The 25,968-nt window shown below is 37.9% G+C and overlaps 1 protein-coding gene across 2 annotated transcripts; it reads right to left on the bottom strand.

Moving 5' to 3' along the window:
* Window positions 1–647: 647 nt before the first annotated feature.
* LOC134814756 (titin-like) lies at window positions 648–22,996 on the bottom strand. Of its 2 annotated transcripts, XM_063822961.1 has the most exons (15): window positions 22,942–22,996; window positions 20,519–20,601; window positions 14,006–14,078; window positions 13,217–13,309; window positions 9,680–9,798; window positions 8,691–8,820; window positions 8,311–8,514; window positions 8,004–8,160; window positions 5,991–6,100; window positions 5,738–5,889; window positions 4,588–4,811; window positions 3,347–4,213; window positions 2,990–3,165; window positions 1,781–2,096; window positions 648–1,656 (listed from the first exon to the last, which is right to left on the bottom strand). In XM_063822961.1, the coding sequence occupies exons 1-15, from the start codon at window positions 22,966–22,968 to the stop codon at window positions 1,436–1,438; spliced, it is 2,952 nt and encodes a 983-aa protein (XP_063679031.1). In that variant the 5' UTR covers window positions 22,969–22,996; the 3' UTR covers window positions 648–1,435. The 2 variants fall into 2 exon arrangements, with proteins under 2 accessions (XP_063679031.1, XP_063679032.1); XM_063822962.1 differs by lacking the exons at window positions 13,217–13,309; window positions 14,006–14,078; window positions 20,519–20,601; window positions 22,942–22,996 and adding an exon at window positions 9,905–9,964 and having other exon boundaries at window positions 654–1,656.
* Window positions 22,997–25,968: the final 2,972 nt, after the last annotated feature.

Genomic DNA, 25,968 nt, shown 5'->3' with positions numbered 1-25,968 from the left:
CTTTAGAAATGAGAAAAGTACACAATTTCGGCAGTGCAATTTCTGGCTATTCTTGTGCTAAGTGCACCAACGTGAAGCATTTAGCATGCGCGGCGCGGGAGCGCAGCTTACTTTAGGCGCGCTGTGCTCGACTGTATAGTACTGATTCACGGTAACGCGCCGGGTTCAAACACTGGCATTGTTGTTCAAACCCGTACGTGCGTACTGGATCTCGCCGGCCACTGACGTCCTTAACGGGTGATACTCGTATAATATCTGTTCCCTATATCCAACTCGGCACGCGTCCTGGTAGGTTGTAAACCTAAAATGACGTCCCTGTCCACCATAGAGGCTCCATTTCTGGAGCTTCCTGACTCTTCAACCCTCACAGAACACTCTGGCAAAAGAAATCTAGTCTGTTTAAGCTGTGAAGCTGGCGGACAGAACCAAATCTCAATGATAATCACTGTACACTGGGTCTGCACATTATTGCTATTAAATCCTTGTGATGCTTGATTCACAACCATGATAGTCGGTGACGAGGAAAGTCAAATGTCAATTCAAGAAATCGTAGTTTAATGGAGTCTGTTCAGCAGACATTAATATTTTAAAAGTAAATTAGGCTTTCTGCATTTCCCACGATGTTGGTGTTTTCGGTCAAATTAAACATTTTGTGAATGAGTTTTGATTTAAAAACTTTATTATACAAAATGGTGAGCTAGCTGACAATACGGTAGAACAATCTTATTTTTACCGGTCCAGAACATCAAAAAATCTATCATTCGGCAAAATTAGAGTCTACATAAGAGTTGGTAAAATCAAACTTTTATGTTTTAAACGTGCGTAAAAGGTACGTTTTCAAAAGATAACCAATTAAAATGTCGTGCGATGAGTTACGTAATTGCTCGGAAACTAGCCAAAATTGATATAATGGTACGTACATAATCAGTAGGGTCGTTAATATCAAGTAATTTAAGAACAACATCTCTGTTCTAGCTACAAATTAAACATCACACCAATTGCGTTCGCCACAAAAAATATTAATTTATATTAATTTATTGAAAGCTTTCTGATACAATAATTTAAATAATCGTGAAAAATCAAGTGTAATTTTCTGACAATCATAACGGAAAATTATAACATTATTCCATAATATTATAAACAGCAAAATATTATTAAATCGTCAAAAATTAAGGAAGCGAATTTCATCGTGATCGATCCGTTGTTTGGCTGTTACACTTTTTCGGACCACAAATTCCTTGCAATGCAATTGTGGAGCAAAGCGGATGTTTCCTGTGTACTTGTAATGGAGAAAAATGACTGAATGAAGTATTCAGTATATTAAGGCTCAAATCCTTTAAATCCTTCAGATTTAAAACCCAAAATCCACCCATCAACAAACCGAAAAGTGACCATGATATTTACAAGCTGAGTTACTCAGCATGATCTCGTATGACTACATCACAACACATTGTTTCTTCGTCCGCTTTTTCTCTGTCTCTGGAGGCAGGCTTTTAAGATTAGCTTTCTGAGGAGTGTTCGCCTTCTGAGGAGTGTTCGCCTTCTGGGGAGTGTTCCCCTTGTCTCTCTTCTTCTTGAAGCTAAGCCGCTGTTTGATCCCCTTCTTAGGGGATTTGGTGGGTAGTGGTTCACTTTCTGTCGCCTCCGGATTAGACTCTGAAAAATTGAATGATTTACTTATTTTATTAGGACATATTTGGGATGTAGAACTTTAATGATTTAACTGTTTTAAAAACTGACAGTTTTAACAAGAAATAGAAAGAATTGAGATGTTCCTGACCGTCAGGAAGTAAGCTGGTTTGTTTAGGCTCTACGTTCCCTTCTTCATCGTCTTCTCCCTCGCTCTCTACATCGTGCATCACGAACTCCGCAGCCTCGTAACTAGGGTTCCTCCTGATTCCTGTCCTGGGTGTCCCCGTGGCACAAGATACTGGAGACGCTCCCAAGGTTCTGTTCTCGTCCCGCTCCGGGACGACTTGTGTGGTGGTGCTAATAGAGTTCTGGTTCTGATATACGCTCGCAACCATGTCAGCAATGTCGGGCGCTAGTGCGTACATACTCACTAGATTCTCTTTTTGCTCCAGAGTGTTCTGTGGCTGAAGTTAACAACAACGTTACAGTTTTATTTCCGATAATCTGCTAATAACCAGATTAATTATTTTGTGAAATAAATCTAAATATTGACATACAAAATCTAAGTAAACTATAGGTAAAAATATAATATTAATCATAAGCTAAAATGTACTAATCTTTGTATTCTAAATGGGGGAAAAAAAAAGAAACATTGTCAGTCAGTCGAGAAAATTGTCAGTCAGGCTATATGGCAGCTTTGTAGATGTTGTGACTATGCTAGTAGTGGTCCCAGGCTTGCGACTGGAATTGCGGTGTTAAATCGATTTAATGGTACCAACGATCCACCTCCCACTTGTTGTTTGGTACTTAGCATTAATAGTGTTAGCTGTAGCCATTTATAGCAAGAATCTTAAAACTAAAGGGGATGACAAGGAAAAGAGGAAGGAAAAAGAATAACGGGACAAACAATTAATTAAAGTATTTATAGGAGCATTAGATATTGTAATTACAAGCTTCAATAATAAATCACTGACTAAAACTTCTAATTAAAATGACACTTGGTACGCTCGCCCATTTTCACTGGTCAGTCTGAACTTCGGTTTAGCACGTTGTACACTTATTCACCTAAGTTTCAGAATTTGTTCAGTTTAGCAGAGTTAGTACCCGTGTTTCAATAAATCAAAAGATATCAGGGGAGTTCTTTAATAATGTTACGGTCATCTAGAATACCGAACTTCCTGAAAACGTTATCATATTTCCTCAGACAACGTTTAATGCCTTTAATCAGTCTATCACGGCTATATTCTCTATCAATTAGAATTTTGAATATTTTGAATAACACTCACTGACAGAGTCACAATGTCTCAACCAACAATTTGTACGTACATAACGCCGGAACTTAATGACTATGACATACCTTGTTGTGGGAATTAAGACTGCTCATACTTCTCGGTCTGTTCTTGAGACGTTTACCAGGTCTATCCAGGAACATGGTATTGTTACTGGTGTGGTCTATCTTCCTTAGCACTCTGTTGAAGGAGGCAGAGGACAGTTTGTTCCGAGCAGGTTTTCTGGGCGGTTTCAGGTCTAGGTCTGAAATTTTAACTTATTGAGCGAATCCGTTCAAGAATATTGGATATAGAACCACGAGCATACCATGATTACGAGTATGCCAAATATAGAGTGTCAAGCTGTTGTAAAAACATATATAATGATGGGAAATCAGAGCATTGCAAATTAAACAAAATGTGAGTAGCACATCTTGTAAACTGACCATTGTCACTATGAGTCCTGTTCCTAAGTGGATGGTTCTCCTTCTCCTCAGGAGTCTCAACACTCTCCTCTCCAACCTCTGGCCTCTCCTCCAATTCCACAGATTCCACCTCCGCTGACAGTGACACATCCACATTTACTTCCATTGAAATGTCTGTTTCAGCCTCTGAAGACACGCTAACATGCTCCTCAGACTGATTTTGCTCCTCTGTTGTTTCTTCTACCCCGTTACTTGAGAACTGCGGGTCAGTTACAACAATCTCTGGTGTAAGAGGCAATTTCTGGGGCGTGAGAGGCTGTTCCTCCTCTTGCTCTCGCTCTTGCTCTTGCTCGTCTTCATTTTCCTCTTGTTTTGCAGGCTCAGTATGTTCTTCTATCGAAACTTCTTCTGGGCTTATCATATTCTCTACTTGTAACATGATCTCCTCATAGGATGTATCATTTTCCAAAATATCTAGCTTTGATTCATTGCCTTTATTCTCAACTTTATCAATACTAGGCTCATTGTCAGAGATATCTGATTCATCAACATCTTCCTGACTATCGATCTGTCCAGTTTGATCGGTTACCATAAAATCTACATCTTCCTCAGCATGTCCATCTTCCGTATCTGGCAAACTGATTTCTAGTTCGGTAACCTCTGGTTTAGCCACATTTTCTTCCGTTATGTCTATTACTACTTCGGTAACCTCTGGTTTTACGACATCCGCTTCCATAATATCTATGTCAACTGTAAATAATTCCGAATGTTCAGGTTCACTCATTGGTGATTCAGAGAATGAGGAGACTGAAATTGGAGACTCCTTTTCAGCAGGGTTTTCTTCAAGAAGGGACTCGTTGCAGTCTCCACACTGTTCTTCTACAACATCTGGAGAATGATTAAATATTACAAATCACAGGGGTGTTTTAAAAACTGATAATCCTATAGAAAACAATTCCAATACGGTACAGTTACCGATTATTTAAACTACACGAGACTATCTTGTAGCATATAAAAGTAATAGTTGAGCACAGGAACAGTAAAGCTGCAAAGAAGGGCGGCTCGGCAAGTCCACACCTAATATCGGCGAGTTAAGTACTTAATTGAGTTAATGGGCCCACAATTACACTCTCATAAGCTAGCTACACGAGAGAACTGCGGCTTTCAAGCAATTGGAGAATTGTACACATGTATGACGTGTACAGCGTGTTTTACTCCTGAGAGTAAGCTTTAATAGCACTAGATCCAAACAAAAGACTCACGGTGTTCAATGAGAGATTTCTCCAAGTACTCAAACTCTTCCTCTGATTGAGTCCGCGTGATCTCTGAAGTGATATACTCCAAATCTTGTTCAAGTTCGTACTCCAGTTCGTGCTCCAGCTCCTGATCCCGTGACACGTCAAACATTACTTTCTTGTGCTGCAATCCGTTCTCTTTGGGAGGTGAAGGAGTCGACTCTTTTCTCAGTATGCTCTGAACTCTGCTTCTGATGAATTTGCTAATTTCAATATTGCGAGCAGAATAAACAAGTAAATTTGTAGCTATATGGAAAGGTTTAATAAATTTATAGCTACAAACAAAAGTTAAATGACATAGTTTAGGAATCTATAAGTATATTAACACTTTCAGGAGTAAATGAAATCCGGCGGTAAAGTCAAAATCGATTTGGATTAGTTAAGTGGGATTACCGGGGAATTGCGACGCTACCTTTACATTCGAGAATATTCTAAAAGTAATATTACAAAAGAGCAGAAAACACCTCTAAATTGGGCACTACAGTAACTAGAACTACAAGGAATACTACTCCAGCAGGACCATGTAACAGCAGGTGGGAGAGTGTATAATGAGAGAGAGAGAGAGTGAGAGAGGGGGGCCTGATCAAATGACGGAGCTAACTCAATATCTATTTCTTAGTTAACATGTCTTATACACGCGGGGAACTAAACCCAACTTCCACCGTTATTTCTTTGGGTTCATGATGGTTTGGGTGACCGGTCACAGCTAAATGGATTTATTCACCGGGTCAATCTGATTAAACAGGCAGAAACGGTGACAATTGATTTGGTATTCAATGTAATGAATGATACTCATGACTAGTTGCCTCAATGTTTTAATCCCGTTTTAATGGTGTGAAATCAGGGAACTATATAACTTGAGGGTCCAATAATGGTTTCAGAAATTTCTCAATTTCAATGCGGTCCTAAAAGTAGCGTACCTAATACATATAATCCGCACTGCACACTACAGGGTTCCAAATATAACGTTCAACAGGGCTCTAAGAATCAGCTACTTGCGGGTACGGGGTACCAGGTGTGTTTATACTCACAACTGAGTCGAATCATTTCTCAATACAATATTGGGGACAACACAAACAGAAGCACGAACACAAGCACGAACACAAGAGCCACTAACCTGTCCACAGGGTTGTCCTCTACAATCTCTATCTGAGGGTGTTTTTCGGGTGGCTCGTCGCTCAGCTGGGATACTGAGTACTGCTGAGCGCAGGTGGAAGAGCAGAATATCTCCTCAAACTTGAAGAGGAAGGGGGAGGCTATCAAGGAGACCTGAGGAGAATTAAGTTAAGGTAAAGTTCATAGCAGTTGTTAGAATCGTGGCGAATAGTTTAATTACAAAATCTCCAGCTTTTACTAAGTTTTATAATAACCTGGCAATTCTCGCAGAAGAAACAGGACTCAGTTGCGTGCCAGTGGTATTCTCTGTGTACCATGTGAGCACTGTCTAGTCCAATGGGTAGGGCACATTTTTTGCACGGTGCTGAGAATGAAATGTTAGATTCCCTTTGTATTTCAGGTACAGCCTTGAAATAAACGTTTTTATCGTCAAATTGGGCGGTCTATCATTGGTTAAAACGTGTATTGCCTTTCTATTCTATTATTCCCAATATCGCACATCTATATTAAATATCTGACTAAAAACATCGTATAGAGGTGTAAAAAGTATCAAGTCCTGATTCATGATTGAGCAACACAGGACAAAACCGCGAACAGAATCAAACTGCGAGCACTTCTTTGTTGTCGCTCACTCAAAATGGTTTTCAGAATAGTTTTTATTGCCTCCTTTCTTCTGACCCTGTCCTTTGCCCTGGAGGTAAACGAGAGGGGTATTGACCCAGATTTCTTCACGGTAATTCTCAACTGGGTAAAACAGTTTATCTGCCCTCAGACGTTCAGCTTTGGTGCTGAAACCGAGGATTCAAAGACTGACGACTTCATGAAGCAAATAAAAGCAATGATCCAGATGGCTAAGATGTTCATTTGCTACAACGGATAAAGCAACGTAAACTCCAGACGGCGTCAAGAATTCAGGAAAATGAGACGTTTCAATACACACTGTTTACTTTAGAAAATATAATATGCCGAGTTTGACTGCCTAATTGTTATAATATTAACGTATATAAATCTAAATATCCAAACTCAAAGGGTTCTGAATACAACCTGAGCAGCTGAACAAAGTTAAAAGTACACCAAGATCACAAAGAAATGTAAGCACAAAAGACAGGCTAGCCGCTCGCTTAAGATCCCGCAAAACCCTCAATACCGGAACTACCGATTAGATTTAGAGATCTCTCTTGAAATGTAGTTCAGCTAATTAACTAAAACTAAAGTAAGAGCTAACTAGGGCGGCAACCCAGCTCTCTCTCTCTCTCTCTCTGGCCACAGGTTGACGTCTAATATACGGCTAGAAATTATGTATGGGCTGTAATGTAGAGCACATAGATTAAAGTGAGCCTTTACTATACAGCCCTTACTTGTTTAGAACTATCCAATAGCAACTACACTGATAGTGATGCGGAGTATATAGACTAGACCGATAGCAGCAGTTAAGTAAGAGTTAACCACACTAGAAGAACTAAGGAGGCTAAGGACAGGAGCTAAACCGCTATCTGAGCTAGTGTACAATATGGAAATGGATTGCATGTAACACTGTCGTTACGACTAGTAATACTGTCGTTACTACTAGTAACAACTTACGACTAACCAGTTACAAAGATCTCCTACCACAAACCGCAACAATTCCACACTGCGGCTGAGTGTACAACTCATGTTAAATCAGGAGTAATGATATATCAAATAATTATACTCAGAGCCCCCCAAGCTCTCTCCCACGCACGCAGAGTACAGATGAGTGCAATTATACACGAGTGTACAATAGCTTCTTTTTGTAATTAGAGAGGCAGACGGCGCCACATTCGTCGAATACAGAACTATACTCAGCACATCCACTCTGCAGTAGATCTGCAGTACTTGGTTACTGGGCTGTTAAGCTGACACTTCACTTGGTGGTAATATTCAAACTCTGAACTATTCCAACAGTTAGCAAATGGAAATAGTGCAAGCAATGTGTCGGGGCAGGCTGCAGGCTGCAAGAAGACCCAGGTCTACATGAAATCCCACATGGAATCTCATCGCAGAATTTCACATGGAATTTAAAATGGAATTTAAACTTGTAATAAGTTACAAGTACCAGTATGATGGTAGACAACAGGCTGGTCCAGAATGAATTACATACGCAATCAACTAGACAGTCAGCAATCTAACTGGTCCGGTTTAAATTGGGCTCAGGATTTAATTAGCTGGCTAGGAGTTCGGTGTTTGTCTGTAGAGTTGAATGATGTATATTATAAAGTAATATTCGGTAATATGATGAGCATACTCACGAGCAAACAGCTCCTCGTAACATAGAATACAGAAGGGATGATCGTCTCTGGTAACATAGCGCTGTCCCCCAAGCGGAGAGTCGCACTCCCAACAACAGAAGTGATCTATGTGCCAGTTTCTGTCCTCTGCTAACGTGTACTCTTTTGCCAGGATTAGCTGATGGAGTTCAAGTTAGAGGAACATAAATTTATTTGGTAACTCCAGAAACTTCTGTCGAAATAAATGATGTTGGATGACCTCATAATGTCATAATCCACTGCTCATGTTTATAATCCACTAACCATGACAACTGAAAACATTCCTTACCTCATCACAAGCATTACAGCGTGGTTTTAACAGCTCGGCGTGGTGTCGACCACAAAACAGTTCACCATCCTTGTAGAAATAGTGGAGATCTACCAGAGGTTCCTGACAAACGTCACACTTGAAACACCCCACACACCAAATACAAGCAGAGCCTGCTCTTTCTGTGAAGACGCCCAGTTGGTCTGCGCATAATGGGGACTGACACTGAGGGAGGAAGGAATTGTTAGTTTGGTGTATGTTTTAATTGTTTCTTGGTAAAGACTACCCGGTAATCACCTAAAAACTCTTTCTGTGAGATCTTTCGAAACTCATCAGAATAGAAAAATACAACTTATCAAAATTCATCAGAATGACGTAAATTATAAGTGATTTTTACTCACGGTTCTGCAGTCAAACATGTCGGCTTCTTGATTGGTGATGGTCCTGACAGTACCGACCCCGTGACTCATCTCATATCTCAGTCTGCTAAACTCAGTTAACTCTTCTGCTTGTGCACCGCACAACCCTTCACTGGGAAAGTGGTAGAAATGTCAGAGAACATTAACAATGTCTCCCTAGTCTAGGGAGTAGCTAAGGATCCATTGGATCTATGCGATCTCCTCGGTCGACTCAGCCGAATGATAGGAAACTTAATTGAGGGTTAAATGAGGAGGGGTACCAGTTAAAAGTTCAAGAAACTTCCTAGGATACCCCTTCAGTGCATACTGTAAACATAGTACTATTAACTATTAACTATTAATAATAATAATTAAACAATGGAAGAGGATTTTTAAATTCAAACTTGACTAGAACTTCTAGGCTATGATTTATAAGGCGCTTGTAAAAAAGCATAATGGTTCGAAGCAAGGGATTTTAGAAAAATTTTGTTGACAACATATATCATTCTCATAGTTGATGCCAACAAAAAAGGGATAAAAGCAGTTCACAGTTCTTTAGTCGCACGGTAAAACTCTCCGGTTTAGAACCAAATATTTGAGGAATTTCACCAGACAAAGATGCATAAAGGTTGGTAAGAGAAAGCGAAAATTGATTGAATCAGTCTGAATGGGGATTTTTTGGAATTTTTTTGACAAAATGAATTATTCTCATGGCTTATGCCAACCCCGCTAAAAAGGGATAAAAGCAGTTCGTAGTTCCTTAGTCGCATGGTAAAATTATTCAATATTTTTTTGTTATATGCATCATAAATCTTTGAGAAAGTTTCACCTAACACCCATGACGGATGGTAAAAGTAAGCGAAAAATGATAACGTTACCATTGCCCCCCCCCCCCCCACATAGCGCAGTCTGCGGTGCCCTTTGTTACGCCACTGCTCCAGGTTTCTCCTAATAAGGTATTTCTTGAACGAAAGTTAAATAACTTCGCTTACTTGGGAGTGTGGTCGTGAACTGGGAGCTGTGTCATCAGTAGTTTACGTCTGTATTGTTCTCCCACACTGCCTACTAAGGGACGCTGTTCTGGGGGCAGCTGTTTCATGTACTCTTCTACCTGGGGGTTAAATAGTGTACAAAGCTGTATTAGCAACCCTACATAAAATGTAGAATTTAAATCATTAATAAATAATCAAGAGAACAAACTAAAATGTATACGATACCTTCTTGCTACTACACCACAGACTTACACAACATAACAACATAACTATAGTATAATATATCAATACAGATAGTAAAATATATATATTCCAAGATAGGCATTCTAATCAGGCTAGCATACGTCAGAAGAATAACTTGATTTGAAATAGAACCATCAACAAACACAGCGTCGAAGGAGGACTTTCTCGTATTATTTGAGTTATTGCGGCTTCTTTAAAAAAAGTGAGCAATCACAAAGTATTTTTTCTTATTTTGTTTTTCGTCATTGAGTGTTGTTCGCTGTGCAGTAGCCCACGAAGATAAACTCGACAGTTGTTAAGAGATTGTGCGAGCTCACAAACAACTCTAATTAAATCCTGAAACTTTATACCATAGGAGTTGGTAGCACTTAACATTCAGTGAAATAAAGCTATAATCAGTTTTTATTCGGAATTACTATTGTGTGCACACAAACGAGACTATTGTGATGTGAACGTTGTTAAAGTTTAAACAATAGACGAACGAATTAATGGCAAGTGCACATGTGCGCGCGGCGGCAGCACAGTTTTGAAAAACGCGCGTCAAAAACAGCGCACGCGCGTCACAAAATAAATAAAATATCCCATCGCGTGTTCCAGACATGAGCGGCACTTAGTTAATCCATGCTTGTTGAAATTTCTGAGTGCCATGCATGGCCCCACATATGAAAGATTTATGCGGACCTGCAAATTATTCATCCTTCAAAGCAAAGGGATGAGTTCAATAATAAATAAACCCAAGACATTTTCTTAAGCATGTACGTCAAGCGCTTACACACATCTCAGCATGTGTGTGCTTTTAGTCACTATCTTTATACTTTTAAAGCACGCCCCACTCGAGGGCTTCATAATATGTGACGGTGTCTAAATAATAAGATTTGAATATGTTAAGGTACTATTGAACAAAATATCATTTTAGATCGGAGTTGTGTATCAGAGTGAGTATCAGATATTAATGTCATGTGGCAAGTGTCACATGTTACGTTACCCAGCCTAGGGAGAAGGGTCTTGGAAATGCTTATATTTTCTACACAATAACTATGTGTCAAAATCTGGCTTACGTGATGTTATATTTTGTGAACGATCCCAATCAACATCATTTAAAAAAAAGGGATTTGGTTTTTTTTCAATCTGATTCTTATTCGTGCTTGGATAGTGGCTGTAAATTGATGGTTTATTATTCTTGAACTTTCATTATAATTTTGATCATAAACGACATTACATTTAAGTTCCCTAACTCGCGAGTTACATATTTCTGTGCAAATTACGTAATGAGTAAAAGGATGATTCGCATTTCTCCACATTGAATATATTAAATTATTCAAGTAACCGGGCCACCTACAAAGAGCGAGGGAACAGAGTGGTTACCACGTTAGTTCCGGGATAAATGGGCAACACCTTTACTTTCTAGGAAATATCGTCGAATATATTTAATTGTCGAGAATATGATCGTATATTTCCCATCACAGGATAAGCACTAGTTGTTCATTTTGTCCCAGATGACGCTAAACGTCTCCCCAAGTTACAACAACGTCACACCCAGGTTACTAACTATGACGTATAATAATTCCCACAGTAGATTTACTTTTGGTTCTAACTGAGTTACGTCAGACATATAAAGGATCATAACCTCTAATTTGTGAGTGCGCAACAACAAGGAAGGTGATCCTAAATGAGTTGAATCCCAAATTATTGAAACATGAGACAATCTTAATAAGCTGATGTAACCTTCTACATTTACAACCGGCGATGTCGGGTATTAAAGGTACATCGGGGCACTCTGATTACCTCCTCCCGTTTGAAGCACTGGGACATGACCATATATGGTTAACAATGAGACCAAACTACATATAATACAACATCCGCACAGTGGCACGGAAGTACAGGGTCTGTTTAGAGTGCACCGTGTGTAAAACACACTGACACACAGGCTCCAATATTGGCACCAGCTACATCAATAACACGTACATCACGTAGAAGCGTAACCGTAGCAACAAATTAATTATCATCTCTAATCAGTTGTAGAGTAAGCTCATCACAGTAATTAAGTGACTTCTGCCAAATGTCAGGTATTAACGTTTAAACTGCAACACTGACTTCACTATTTAAATGGCAAAAAGGCACGCTGGTTCCTTACCATTTTTCTCATTTTTTCCTTGTCCAGATGCAATGCATCATAACGTCACTACTAAGTAGCGGTGAATATGTAATGACATATAAGTAAATTACAACACGTCAAGGGTAAACACAGTAATATAGAGAGAACAATCCGACTACACACTGCATGTCACAACATTTGTACAATCTGACCTAATCACACCTCAAATCACACCTAATCACACCTCAAATCACACCTCACCCTATTTAAACCCCCTCACTTCCTGCCCCCGAGGGCACAGCCCGTGTGTGTGTGTGTGTAGTGACCACTGTGAGAAATCTCCACACTCAAACATGCACGTTATTTTCATTAGACCTGACATGTATTATATTGTAGAGAAATATCAATCCAACTTACATTATATATGTGAAGAGAACAAGGTGGCCAGATAACGTTTACAAAATGGATAAGTGAGTGGTAAGTGGGTGATTTAAGTGGTAAGTGGGTGATTTGAGTGGTAAGTGGGTGATTTAAGTGGTAAGTGGGTGATTTACAAGCAAGTGAAGCTGTTACACTGCATGGTAATGTGTTGACTGGCACGATGTTTGATTGTTGAAGTAGGGGGTGTTTGGAAACAAAACTCAGATAATATATTGAAAGTAGACTCCTTCAGGTAGTGTGTGAACCAAGAAACCAATAAGCTAATAATAAACTAATGATAAGCTTCATGAGACATATTTTAGACTATTTTCACTGTCTAATTATTGTTTATTTCGTATTTGTTCTTCATACGATTTGTTGTTCTAGTTATTTGTGGTCTCTAACAAACCACTGTATTGTTTAGATTTTTGTTATCACATGGACAACATAAAATAACATTTTAAAACATATAAATAATTACTACATTCTACAAAGAAATGGCCACCAGTTTTTTTAGAGACTTTGGTTTTTGTTTAGACCATAACAATCTGATAAGCTAGTTCTAGACAAACATTCATTTTTGAACGACCACATACCACTTTTTTCAATTCAATAGATCTAGAATTTTCTACGAGGATTGATTTTGTAAATGTCACTGAATAACACTGAATTTGTCTAACAAGCAGACTTAACAAAACTTAACTCTTGTTCTAGTCTATGAAAGATGTAATGCAAACTATTCCAGGCATTTGCCACAAAACTTAACATTCAGAACGTACCAGAACCGGCGACAGGCCCTCAGGGATCCAGCTGTAGTTCCCGCATTCGAACTGCGCTCTGATATTGTCCTCAAGTTGCTTCCCTCGTTTTACCTGCGCAAATACGATCAGTTACTAAACTTATTGAACCTGTTAAAAGACTCGAATCTAACAGGTCACACTATCCCAGAAGTATACATCGGTTAAAACTAAAGGTTTTAAAATCATAAAACGCGATCACAGATACAAAACACAAGTTAAGATAATTGATTTACATGTAGCGAGTAGAGCATGATTCTTATGTTAAACCTAACTTGGAGCATAAGTGATAAGAAAGTAAAACATACAATGAACTGATAGTATACAAAATACGAGAAGCAGAGTAAAATATGTGATTGCTTTAATCGAAATTGTCGTTGCTTATAAAAATATTGACATGTGACTGACTTCACAGTCACTTGCTCCAAACCATACATGTTATCGATACATCTTACTACATTAATAATTATAAGTAAATTTCAAATGATGCTCTTTGGGAGCTCTTGGTTTTCAATTACTGTAGCTGACAGCCAAGGAAGTTAACTACTCAAGTTAAACTTAAATTCAGTCCCAAGTACAAGTAAATAAACCAATCCCAGGTAGTGATTTCTTGAAAAGTATATGTTCCACTTGCCCTAATTTGGTTTTCTGAAGCAGCTCAATGTATCAGATCTCAGATCTGACCTACTCGAGTAATATCTTTAAATTAAATCTGATATACGTTTAATCTAATTAAAATAATTTGCACCACGTGATCTAATGAAAATGTACCTGATCTATGGGTTGCAGTGTCGGAGGAGCCTGGTGATCAGACGCTGCACATTTACAGTTTATACAGATCTTCCTGAAAAATGGACACGTTTAGAAAACGAATTCATTTGAAAACGTTAGAACTTTAAAAATAGAACCGAAACTTGAGTCCACTATTAAGTCTAAAAAGGTCGAGTACACCATCTGAGGACTGTTTAAGAAGCAAATTCTGCAAGCCTGCAGCTGCTGCCACATGCCACTAAGTCAGCGAGAAATGCTCATTCGTACCCATCAAGGGCACTAACATTCCACTGATATACCGTACTATTACAATACACAAGGTACGGTTACTCGTATTTCCATGTGGTAACTAAATGTCGCTTTGTTCACGCGCTTTAAATGAAGTATCTAATGCTCTCTGCAACCCTCACGGTCCACTCTGCCGAATGATCGGAGATTGAGGGTTAAATGAGAAGGGGGCTTTCCGCTACAGGGCCTACCAAAAGAACCTGAATCTCGTCCGCATGTGTACACTAACAGTGGATTGTAAACAATATCTATGTTTTATGTTTTGGCAGTGAAATAATCATAATCAGGTGGCGTGTGTAATTTATCGCATAAACAAACTAATTTCACAACTTTTAAGTGTTTTTAACAATGACTTTCAACCACTTGTTTTGTCTAATTGTTAAATTTATAATTATTGTTGATCGTATTATAAACAAAGGAAAATCATAATGAAATTATTTTATGCGGTCTAGAAACACATTCCAACGAGTCGCTGAAATTTAAATTCGGATTTCCTTTAGTCGTGGTATTTACTTTTCAAGCTTTTAGGAACAGATTGGTCTAAACAAGCCACAGTTTAAATTGAGACATTTCCCTCAAGATAGAACTATCAATCTCCCGCTCATATCTTTAAATTTGTTCTTAGAACGAAAACAATCATCCTCCTCAACGGATCTCATGAAATCAAAATGTTTCACACTGGAATGTGTTTAGAATGTTTAAAAGGAGTATGAAAATGTTTAACATATATCTTATCTTGTTATCATACATATTTTGACATATTCCGCTGAACCAACGAGATTATCCAGTGTACAAACCACGCCTATAAACCTTTTCCATAAAAACTTTACATTCTCCACTCATCAATGCTGCAAACCTCACTCCCCTCAAACTGTAAGGTTGTATTACTAATCTGTCAGAACTTACCTTCACTTAACATGACCAGTATTTGATAGAATCTGTAAATTTAGTAGATTGCTAAATGTAAGACTCCCTAAATTGTAAGAACCCAAGAAGTTACTCGGGTTAATAGTTGCTCTAGATCTGTCACCATCCCCCTAACTTAATTATCCTTGTAAAGGTAATGCAGTAAAATAAATTAACACACCAATGCTTTCTCATGACCTGTAGATGCGCGCACCTTTATACAAGTTATACATGTTATACCTTCACCAAGATATCGTGACGCAAAACATCTATTAAATCAACTTAACCCTTTCTATTCTTTCAATACAATTATTCAATAATCAACCTTAAAATGTAAAACATTGTCTCTGAAATAGTTTATTCCAACAATTATACGGTCAAGTTGTAGAGTAGTAAAATAAGGAGAACTTGGTTCTGTAATATAATGTAATATAAAATTACATAAAGTCTAATTTAAATTTACATAGTATGATATTATAACAGAGTGTAGAGTAGTGTTGAGTAGCTCTTACAATATGGTATTATACAAACGTCTAACTGCAGCAGTAACTCTCATGAGAGTTGAGTTCTGACAAGTTATAGTCAGCTCACTGTCACACATTTGAGGTTATAGTCAGCTCACTGTCACACATTTGAGGTTATAGTCAGCTCACTGTCACACATTTGAGGTTATAGTCAGCTCACTGTCACACATTTGAGGTTATAGTCAGGTTCACTGTCACACATTTGAGGTTATAGTCAGCTCACTGTCACACATTTGAAGTTATAGTCAGCTCACTGTCACACATTTGAGGTTATAGTCAGCTCACTGTCACACATTTGAGGTTATAGTCAGCTCACTATCACACATTTGAGGTTATAGTCAGCTCACTGTCACACATTTGAAGTTATAGTCAGCTCACTGTCACACATTTGAGGTTATAGTCAGCTCACTGTCACACATTTGAGGTTATAGTCAGCTCACTGTCACACATTTGAGGTTATAGTCAGCTCACTGTCACACATTTGAAGTTATAGTCAGCTCACTGTCACACATTTGAGGTTATAGTCAGCTCACTGTCACACGTTTGAGGTTATAGTCAGCTCAATGTCACACATTTGAGGTTATACTCAGCTCACTGTCACACATTTGAGGTTTTAGTCAGCTCACTGTCACACATTTGAGGTTATAGTCAGCTCACTGTCACACATTCGAGGGATTTGAAGTTTATAACAATCAGCACTGACACACACACACACACACACACACACACACACACACACAACTTCATCGTGACTCTAATAATTAGGGCTGTGCCCACTGCCCAGTATCACATGTATTATCAGCACTACAATAGACTAGCTACATTACTACTAATTATAATTATTAATTACTGCGATTGTCAGATAACAATTAACAGTGGTTTCTTTTGTGAGATGTTTCACAGTTTCCTGTAAAGATGTCATTGTGCTGCAGTGCAGCTGATACCGATCTTTAAAGTGTATCAAATTTAAGAGGTATGTACAAAATGCAACTATGTGCACAAAAATGTATAATGTACATTCCTCCGCATAAGGTATGGGGCCGGGTTACACTGGAAATTTCACGATATGATCTGCATAACATGAGGTAGAGTGAAAGGTGAGTACCAAGGTGGTTCTCACGACCCTTACTGAGGTAATAACATGGCAGTCTGACAGATGTTGGACAGATATCCTCATTAGGGGACAGTACATTATGACAAGCTCGTATTACCCCGTATTACTTCTGTAATGCAGAGCATTTACAGCATTCTCAGCAGACGATAAATAATGTATCTTATGACAAATGTTCAGGTAGAACTAGGTTATAGGTATCGGTCATATTGAATATCGGCCATATTGAATCAACATATTTTGTAAAAAAAACAGTACGGGCTTTTATTGAGTTTTGCCGGGATAAATTTTTATCAATTCGCGACAAACTTTTGCGGATTCTCATAATTGGACATTTTATGAGTTAAGTGTTAATTCAGAAGGCATATTCACATGCTTGTTAGGAATTGTCAAATAACTTGCCAAATATCTTGAACAATTAACAAAATATTTCTGACTAAAATATTGCGGTTCACTTCATCTGTACATACCGTACCATACGAAGAAAAGAGCCAACTTTATCGAGGTTATTTATAGATATTATTGAAATTAAGGCTGTTACAGTGTCTTAGTGTATTAATAAATAAGCTTAATATAAAGCTTTATGAGTTTGTTATGAGTACACTACAGTACATCAGTGCACATTGTTTATAATACGTGTTATACTCGGTTTATCAATCGAGCTGGTAAATTGCGCTCTAACCAGAGATCATAAATAATATTACAATTTTATTAAAAAAAGAATGGCAGACAATTGCAATAATTATCAACAGTAATAGAACGCTCTCTCCCTCTCTCTCAGTACAGTTACCAATAGCAACACATACAGTGTGCAGCGTCACCCCACAAAGTGCAGCGTCACGTTACCCCACAAAAACCTGACTCTGAGATGGGACCTCCATTTAGAGTTCCCCCATTCTCCTGCTTCAATGAGTTTAACGGTAGATATGTAATACAATCTGGAATGTTCTCCACGCTATACGGCGGGAGTTGGTGTACATGTTACACTCTATCACAAACCAGATGGTGGTGTAATAGAATTACAAAACCTCTCATGTACTCCTCTAGTAATAGCAGGAAAACTGGTCACGTTGTTCGTGTCAGGGGTCTAGACCTTGCATAATACCTCTCAGACCTTGCATACAGGAACTTGTAAGTGTGTTTATAAGGTGTTTATAACTTATAAGTTAGGTGTTTATCATTGGGGGAGTGAAGGAACTAGGTGTAGTGGGGGTGAGGGGGGGGGGGGGGGGTGTACGAACTAGGTGTAGTGGGGGTGGGGGTGGGGGCCTGAAGTGGTTCTTCAGTACTTGAGGGTAAATTGTTGTGGTATCAGATCATGGTCATATTATATTATGTAATATCGTGATACTGAGACCTGGTGTGCAATTGTTATGTTTGCAGGCAGGAGACCCCTACTCAACAAACATAATGAAACCAGGACACGTGACACGCGTTAAGTAGCACGTGCATATTTTAATAACATGTTTCAGAAGGTAAGAATAAAATACACAAAGTAATCATTAATCAAGGTGCCCACAATATCTTGTATTGTCGTAATTTTAAAGCTGGTTAAAATAAATTGATGATGCAGCTGTAAGTTGTACATGATCTAAATCGACCCATCCGAATTTCATTCCCTGAACAAATTTAACCCCCTTAAAATTATACAGATAAGGAGGGCAGCTAGGCGAACTTACCCAGCTTAGCAAGGTGTTACAGCGCACATTTGATAAAATTTGAAAGGAAATGTAATGATGCATGATGAGAGAGAGAGGTCGAGGGACGTAGTAACATAATGTAACATATGGTCATACTCCTCCCAGCTGAGATTGGGTGCTGGCTACATTATAACGATTGTAATAATATGGGTGTTGTAGCAGTGTGTAGTTCCTTTGTTCTTTGGGGGTTAACAGAGTGGTGCTGCTTGAGATAGTATAAGACACACACAAGTAATACACTTTTAGGTTTATTGTAATATGTACACTGTGGACTGTGGAGGGTGTGGAATTAAGCTGCAATCAATTGTGATCAGAGTACTAGCACTTGTGTATAAAAGTTGAATAATCTACTGAACTAAAGTGTTGACTTCTAGAAGCTTATAATTAATGAAGCATTTACCAGAATGCAGGGAAAATGTAAACAAAAACAACTGTCAACTATTGCCGATTTCCATCCTTTTTTATAAATTGAAAATCATCAAAAAAAGTAAGCTATACCGGTCACTCTTGATGATTTCTTATCATTTTTGCCATCCTTGACATTCCCGACGCCTGCATTAATTTTAATCGAATTGTTAGAAAATACTTTACATTCCTCACACTGTGTGTCACGTGACCCTCAAATGTATGGTGTATTGTTTAGTTAGTGGGAAGGTTGACTGTGGAACACCACAATCAACTTTAAATTGCCAGGGTATTATCTTAAGTTTCAAGTTGCTAGGTAAGTAATAATTCTACATTTTACATACCGGACATGTTTTGAATTGTTTGTAGGTGTTATTCGATTAATATGGAGAATTGCGGTATCAACAACATATTATTATAATACTGAGTACTGACTTTACTTTGTATTTACTTTGTATTTTGAAATTTACCGGAGAATAGAATAGGATAGAATAGAATGGCATAACAATGAGCACGATCTGTTTTTTAACTTTGTAATATATCTAAAATTATAAAATATATAAACTGTTGTAAATAGTGTGTCACTGATGATATCATGGTTTTGCATGATTGAAACATTTGTTTGACTCAACCGGTCGTTTCTATTTGTAAACTGTTGTAATTATATTCTGAAAAGAAAATGGAATTGAAACCTTATAAAATAATCACTATCTTTGTAAGAACCTATAATATAATATTACCTAGAAATCACCTAGCATTATGGCACAGATTACCGCATTATGGCACAGATTACCGCATTATGGCATTTATTTAAGAACCAATTTTTGCGTGTACGATCTTTAATTTAATTTTTAATTAATAACAGAACTATTTTTAATTAATAACAGAACTAAGTTATTCATTATTTTCTTGCAAAGTTAATTCTAATTTCCACTCCTTTCAGCTTGACATCTCTACACTTGCCCTCAAAGTACGAAGTATTGCAGCATTTTCACAGAGGGTACCCGGTACACACTAAACAGTATAAGAGACTCAAAATAAAACTAAAATAGCTCTTTGAGTGCTGAAAACTAAAACTAGATACCAAACCTTACTTTGTACTCTTTATCTAAAGAGCGTTAAAGAAATACGACGATAAGTTTCAACACTGAACGCTGAAAAGTGAAGACATGCTTTTAAACTTATAAGACTTTGTCTGCGTAATGGAAGTGAAAATTGAAAGACTAAAATGACTTACACTTTACACTCGACCTTTTAAGGACGGATAAGTACTACTCCAAGTTACTGATTCGTCAGATAAATTATTAGGATAAGTATGACTAAAATTAATTCCTTGCTCCATAAAATTGAAAGTGTGATAACAAACAAGATAGACTGAAACAAGTAACGGCATTTTGTTCATGGCATCATATTTTTCATTTCAGTACGAAGGAATACTCGTCAGTAATTGTTTTGTTGGATCAAACTGCTGGTTCGACACTGATCTTTCAAGATCAAGATAAAGAGCGTGAAATCAGAACATTCTAGATTATACAATAAACCTAATATAGTTAAATCTACGCTATTTTAAGATTTTTACCTCCAGAAATGTATTTCCAGTCCGGGACACTCATCTCCACAAACCAAACATGGTTGTCCGGCGTCAGCTTCGTGCAGCAATACCTGCAACAGTCACGTGTTAAACATCAGTACACTGCACATGTGTTTGGAATGTTGTAATCAATTTAAATGATTACTAAAGTACGCCTCCGTTTTGCCTCATGTTTTCAGATCATAGCATATGCAACATTTAATAATCTATCGTCTCTGAAAAAATTAGGCGTTCAGCATGTTCAGAGAAAATAATATAGGTGTTTTAATATTGAATGGGCGTGGTCTAAAATATTCGAATTTTCAAATTTTGACGACGGAATCCTCGAACCAGTAAGTACAGTGTGCCATCTGCAAAGCAACAGCTCTCAAATATAAAACACGGCGGAGCTATTAAGGCCAACGTATGCCCACTGACTTTTGGCCCACCCTGTACTAAGGGTAAGTTTACCAGTTTTGATAAGGCCGTTATCAAGTTAACAGGAATTAGTGGATTTAAATCAGACGTCTTAATATGGATGACACAGTTTGAACCACGAATCATAATATTTGGGTACCTATAAATCAAATTTTACGGCGTACTTCATTATTATCAAGAAATAATCAAGAAATAATCAAGAAATATCAAGAAACCAGACTCAGATGGTGGGTTGTGGCTCAAGCTTGCAAATATTGATGGAACCTTGCTTGTCAAAATGTTAATTAATAATTTGTATCAAGCCACGCCAAACTACGTGACCACAGACCATGCCGTTAATTGCGAATGCGTGTGCACGTATCTCCTCCGCAGCTCAGAAGAGCGGAATACTTTCACCGCAGATATGCGACAACGTAGTAAAAATGCACGAAACCTTAACAATCTTACTGTCAATTTGGCGAGAACATCGCGAATTATTCCTACGTAAGATCGTAAGGCTAATCCTGGCTCTGATTCCAAACCAACTTCGATAATTTGTTTATCCAATTGTGTAAAATTATGACGGTTCAAGATAGTGGACATATAATTTAATTTTAATCCTGTGTAATCCAGCACAATATAGCACGTGACGTCACACAGCATAGTGTCTGTCACGTGACGTCTCACAGCACGTATTACATTCTTTGTTTCACTACTTATACTCCAGTAACCGCACAAGTAGTGTCCAGGTGTCATACCTAGAGCAAGCGTGTAGCATCACTTGATTGCTTGGATGTCATTATTCCTTATATGGAAGTGTCGGGGTCCAATCTTCTGATAGTTTAAACTGTACCGTAACTTACAGATCAAAGCTTTGATATTGCAATACTAAATCGGTGTTTTGATACATTCGAGTGCAATTTAACCCCTTTCAAAAGACGAGAAGGCAATTTAAGTTTCCTAACTAAAAGGATAGATTATTATAGAAGGGTATTTTAAATGTATTAGTCTAACTGTGAAAAACTTCGATTAGTTTTGGCAAATATCATGGCAATGAAGAATATTCAAAGTAAAATTAGGTACAAATTCAGTTTGAGTTGTTACACGAATTATCTAAGACTACATGCACATATATAATATTTAAATTATGAAGTTATCAATGCTAGACATAGTCATACTTATATCATAATTTTGGTTAATGCCTTAATAATTAATAAAAATGTTCACTCTCGAGTGAATGTGACTACATCCTGTTCTTTTGTATTTTTAACGTGGCCGAAAAGCTGAATTTTACCACTCAATATTGAACAGTTATCTAACATTCCAGCCATTTCTCACTTAAATTGCGAATTACTTAAAAAAGAACTAAGTCTAAGTAACAGGAAACCGATTTGATATTTTTGCAACGTGAAGCGTCAAATGCAAAGTATCCAAACAAGAAGCCTCAGCTTTAATCAAACAACTTTAAACTTCGCAGGCCATGTGTTATGATGATCCAGAATCTGTGTTAGTAATTTTAGGGGCAAAACTTCGTAAGGAACCTGTTCATGTAGCATATTCATTTCTATTCAAGATTGGGTATTGGGTACATATTGAGCTCATTTTAACGTTTAAATCTAATGCATTGTATTTAGAATAAGAAACAGGGTGAACTCAAAATTGCAGGGTTCTAACTCATTCAGGAGCTGCATATAGCATAAGGATGTGACCCACTCTGTCAACAGCTGCAGGAGGTGGCCAGCTTGTGGTCAGTGATATGTTAATCAGGTCTGCTGCATGCCATCAAGTGATGGAATGACAGGGTACACACGAACTACTGACAGGGTACCCTTTATTTAGTAACCTAGATGTTCTAATATTTTGAGTGAACCCTAAATTTTATCATGATTAGGCCGGTCACATTTGGAATGCTTCTGTTCAGTAGATACATAGATAATGGTTTAGTTCGTCAGATACAAAGAGCGGTAGCAAGGCTGCAGCAAGAGGGTTAAAACAATCAACTTGTACAGAATTACCTGAACTGGCTTGTCGGCTGTCAACATCTTGAAATCATCATCATCTAACTAAAATAAGTAAAATGTTAGTGGATAGAATATTGTGCAGTAAAATTAACCAGGTTTTGTGTAAAGGAAGATGATTGTGATGTGCAGGTTAAGAAAAGAAACAGCTGCTATAAATTGGGCTTTGTGTTAAATCAGGTGGCAGTTAATCAGGGTGTTACTCTACTCGACAAGCTTATGACATGTAGGTGAGTCAAATACACTTTCGTTGAATTCAATCACACACAACTTTGATGCCATTTATAAAGTCAAAAATTGATTAAAAACAATTCAATTTGATATTTTAGCCTAATTATATTATGGTTTTCATTTTTTACCTAATTTAGATACAACTATTTTAGATTCATGACCATAAGCTACTACCCATTTCTCCACATACTGCAATTCCATAGTACAGTAAAACCCTGATAGTGGAAAGGAAACAGCTACAGTAAATTGGGGTCTGTGGTAAATTGGGTTTTTGATTGTTCACATTATATAAGTTAAGTCCTTGCGGGGAAAAAGAAATAGCCATGGTAAAATGGGAATTGGGTATATTAGGCAGGATAAATCTCTGTTTCACTGTATTTCCATCAGGATGTAATTAAGTCAACACACAATACCTGATTATAAAATACACATCACAAATCAGAATACAAAATCCAGTCCGACAAGTTCAATGAAACAATAAATTTAATTTTGAGCACATATCACAGAACTATCAATGCTTATCGACTGTCCTGATGTACAAAAAAGGAACAAAATGAGTGAGCTTCTTGAAAACACCCTTTCCACAACATCGTAAACCACGACTATGGTGGGAACTCAATGTTGATATCATGGAGCAGACCAGTGGTGTAATGAAGGGCCCCGCTGACCCCGCTGTGCGGTGGGGCACCGTCTTAGGGGGGCGCCAAATCGTCGTTTGAATGTGGGACAATTTCAAAAACTTAACTAAAGTACTAGAAAAACTGCACGTTTTGCTCTAGATACACATGTCCTCTAAAATCACCTAATTTGTTCAACTTTAGGGAGGAGCACCAAAAGGAGAGGGGGCGCCAAAAGGGGGACGCTTTTTCGGCGGGAAAGCCAACAGGCAACGTTACGCCACTGGAGCAGACTTCGCGAGTTCTTTGATTTGGCACTTGAAATAACAAAGGATGCAGAAGAATTCCTTCGAATTGAGGTAAAACTGTAAAAATTTGATCATATTCCAACTACTATACTACACCACCCCTAAGATTAGTGAGCCGGGTTCAATGTTAGACCGGACAAAGCATATATTTCATGAGCCGGGTTCAATGTTACACCGGACGAAAATATGGCTACATCTCAACAATGGATAACACAGCAGAGGTGCTATTACAGTTAAATTCTGTTACCTGAACTCAACTAAAAACTTTTAATATTATAGCAAAAGATATTTTGTGCCAAAAAAAAAGAAAAAAAAGGGGGAACCCCCAACCCATGTAGCTGAGACACCTCACAGCAAGTAGACCAAAGTGGCTCTTGCTTGTGAAAGGTGTGTCAACTACCCGCTGAAGCGGTGGGTTGGGAGTCCCCCCTGGGATCATTTCGTCCGTAAAATTATATACAACATAAAATAGTACAGTAAAATATCAAAATTTACATAAACAAATCTAGGAGACCTCAAAGCTCGTCTTCTGGGGGATGAGGTTGAAGGAGATGTCATGCAGTTCAAGATGCTGGGCCGTTGATCTTCCTCTGATTCCTCTTAGTGCAATGAGTGTACTTCTTTACAGATCTAATCTGAATCGTGTTCTGATATGATTTTTGACTTGGCTCTTGGCTTCTTTTTTATGGTCAGCTATCATCTCAGAGACACGATCTACAAATACATTGCATAGCGGTCCAAAAAGAGGTTGTTTAATCATTCTTACACACCAAAGGTTATTGTGTGTTTTTATTTAATTTATTATTGTTAAAAAGTTTATATCGAGAATTTTATACAGTAGTCTATAGACCAATTAAATTATTTACTGGTCACGTGTATGTGGTTTTAAGAATTTTATGACATTGAGCGAATTTATTCATTGCGAATTTGAAGGATTTCTAGTATTTGGTATTTTATGTATTTGTTTTCACTTCTGCACGTTTAGACAGTTGCTCTTTTACTGGGCCGCGCGCATCCTGTCATTCCGCCGAATCTCTATTGAAGCCTGAAGTCTCCAGGTAATTGCTCTTGTGACCAGAGTTTTAGAGTTATATATATATAAAGCTCAGTTTTACTTTTGTTCAAAAAGCTATCTTGGTATTATTAAAGCAACTGTGTTAAAAATAAAATTATAATTAGTTCATAGCCTGTCCGCTAAAATTAGTTTGATGATCATACGTTTATTTTTAAATATAAACTGCAAACTTGAGATTATGCAACAAAAATATTGCATTACCAATTGCGTACACTACACTATTATTTTAAATTTTGAACGTGCAAGCGGCAAGCTTGAATAAGTTAGTCTATGGCGTATCAAATGAATAATGATACCAAATACTCTTTTTAATTTCGCCAGAGTAGCACGCGCCATTTTATTTTTAAAATAATATATATTATTGATTATGACCCGAAGAAAAATGCTCTAAAAAAGCTGAAGCGCGCGTCACCGCGTCAGGTCAGCCCATTAAAATAAATAAATAAAATTTGGGGCCTAATTAGTTTGCTAGTTTCTTGTTCAATTCGTTCACAAATATAATATGCACATGAAGCTTGAAAAGAGCGCGGCGCATAGCTATAGGGAGTGCCATGCCAGGTATGTCGTGTGTTTATAACGTTTATTTGAGACCATAGGAGTGCAACAAAGCGGACACACGCAACACGTTAACGGGTGATACTCGTAAAATATTGAATATATGTTTTAAATATTTCAAGATCGTCGACGAGTCTTGTAGCGCGATGCGTTACTGTCCCGCGCCGCGCACTCAATGAGGCTTCTCTAGATCGGCGAAATGCGCTACTGTGCCGCGCCGAGCTGAGATGAATTGACA

This window comes from Bolinopsis microptera, chromosome 5 (assembly GCF_026151205.1).
Source record: "Bolinopsis microptera isolate Bmic1 chromosome 5, MBARI_Bmic_1.0, whole genome shotgun sequence".
In the NCBI taxonomy this organism is placed as follows: domain Eukaryota; kingdom Metazoa; phylum Ctenophora; class Tentaculata; order Lobata; family Bolinopsidae; genus Bolinopsis; species Bolinopsis microptera.
The sequence above is the reverse complement of the archived record's forward strand: the minus strand, read 5'-3'. Positions and strand labels throughout refer to the sequence as shown.

Bases quoted from the DNA above. Each gene is read 5' to 3' on its own strand.
- LOC134814756 (XM_063822961.1), bottom strand. From the start codon at position 22,968: ATGTTGACAGCCGACAAGCCAGTTCAG. The intron at 3,166-3,346 runs GTCAGTTTACAA...TTAAAATTTCAG, and splicing joins CAGGACTCATAGTGACAATG to ACCTAGACCTGAAACCGCCC. The intron at 1,657-1,780 runs GTCAGGAACATC...TCAATTTTTCAG, and splicing joins AACCAGCTTACTTCCTGACG to AGTCTAATCCGGAGGCGACA.